The 1,557-nt window shown below is 41.6% G+C and overlaps 1 protein-coding gene across 1 annotated transcript; it reads left to right on the forward strand.

Annotated features, from left to right (window-relative positions):
* The first annotated feature begins 221 nt into the window (after positions 1 to 221).
* On the forward strand, positions 222 to 1,557 carry LOC118593836 (resistin-like gamma). Its single transcript, XM_036203427.1, has 3 exons — positions 222 to 345; positions 817 to 900; positions 1,427 to 1,557. The coding sequence occupies exons 1-3, from the start codon at positions 222 to 224 to the stop codon at positions 1,555 to 1,557; spliced, it is 339 nt and encodes a 112-aa protein (XP_036059320.1).

The raw sequence follows: 1,557 nt of genomic DNA on the forward strand, positions 1-1,557 counted from the left end.
CTTGGAAACCTGACTGATTTTTGTGAGTGAATCTTCCCTGTGGGAACCCATCTTTGCTTCTCCAAACAGCTAGAACACTTGCAGCATGGTTGCTTTGTTCTTCCCTCTCTACTCCTCCCAGAGTGTAACTGTCTCCTCCTATCCCTCCCAGCTAGCTACTCCAGAGCTCAGTGATCTCATCTTCTCCGCCTTTTTCTTCCAGGACATTGCCTTTCAACAGGATGAGGACTACAACCTGCTCACTTCTCATCATAATCTCCCTTCTTCAACTGATGATTCTAGGGAATACTGAAGAGACTTTAGACTCCATCATGAAGAAGCTCAAGGAAGCTCTCTGTCACCTAGGTAACAGATGGGGTAGGGGAACACTGAGCTTAGTCAATGTTCACGCCTCCTATTCCTACATTATAATTTCATCTCTATCCTATTCCAAGATCATGCCTCTATTTAATCAATTATAGCCCTAACTCCTTGTTCAGGACTTCCTTTATAATCATATCTTTTTTTGAACTCATGGTTAAAAGCTCCATTTTCTTTGATAATCAATAGGCCTAGGAGGGTAGTACCTGTAATTTATGAACACATTTTGAAAAGGCATAATATAAAGTTTCAAGTTAGTTCATTTTAATATTCACTGCCATTATATGAGGTAAACACAACTGTTATTTTGATGTCACATGTGAAGACACTAAGTCTTAAAATGTAGTCATTAGCCTACTCGTGGAAACAAGGACTTCTCTGAGACAGAGAATGGGTAAGAAAGAGAGCTGTAGGAACAAGTGATTATGGTAATACCCCTTATTCTCTTACCTGCAGAGCCTCCTCGCTCCACTGTGACTAAGAGTGTCTCCTGCACTACTATCAAAGCTGTGGGAAAACTGGCTTCCTGTCCACCTAGTGAGTAACTCATTAGCGGAATTTGTGAGTAATTCTCGAAGCTCTCAGAAATCCTCAACCTTGAATGCCTGTATCTTATAATACATCAGATTTTTATTGCCATGGGGCTGTGATGTAGTCCCAGGTGCCTAAACATTCCTTCCTGATTTCCATTTCTCTTAAGGATGCTCCTGAGGGACTCTGGGTTTGTTCTTGATACATCTTCCTTCGTGACCACATATGACAATCCCCCTGCACTTCAACTCTGTGGCCATGGACATGGCCCTCTTTTCTTTCCCGTTCTATTCCCTTGTAGTGGTGGAGGAGGAGCCAGCACACAGGTGAATTTTCCATCAACTGAAAGACAAGTAAAACCACAAGTCTTTTCATTTAGATGATTTTTTTCTTGAAGAAAATACTCAAAATTGATTTAGTTTTATGATCCATAAAATGTAGCTATATGCATGAGCTATCTAGGGAGAACAGTTAGGGACTCTCCATTTCTTATGGTCCAGGGTCTCGGATGTCTTTGTCTCACAAAATCCTGCTTGGATGATTGCTACTGGTTGTTCTTGTGGCTTTGCTTGTGGATCATGGAACGTCCATAATGAAAACATTTGCCACTGCCTGTGTCCAAACATAGACTGGACTCTTGCCCGCTCTTGTGATCTGAGGAAATGA

Source organism: Onychomys torridus, chromosome 12, assembly GCF_903995425.1.
Source record: "Onychomys torridus chromosome 12, mOncTor1.1, whole genome shotgun sequence".
Classification (NCBI taxonomy): domain Eukaryota; kingdom Metazoa; phylum Chordata; class Mammalia; order Rodentia; family Cricetidae; genus Onychomys; species Onychomys torridus.

What these genes read in the sequence shown, in the direction of transcription:
- LOC118593836 (XM_036203427.1), top strand. Translation starts at nt 222, where the DNA reads ATGAGGACTACAACCTGCTCACTTCTCATCATAATCTCCCTTCTTCAA. An exon ending in GGAAGCTCTCTGTCACCTAG is followed by an intron (nt 346 to 816) that starts GTAACAGATGGG and finishes TCTTACCTGCAG; the next exon opens with AGCCTCCTCGCTCCACTGTG. An exon ending in GGCTTCCTGTCCACCTAGTG is followed by an intron (nt 901 to 1,426) that starts AGTAACTCATTA and finishes AAAATCCTGCTT; the next exon opens with GGATGATTGCTACTGGTTGT.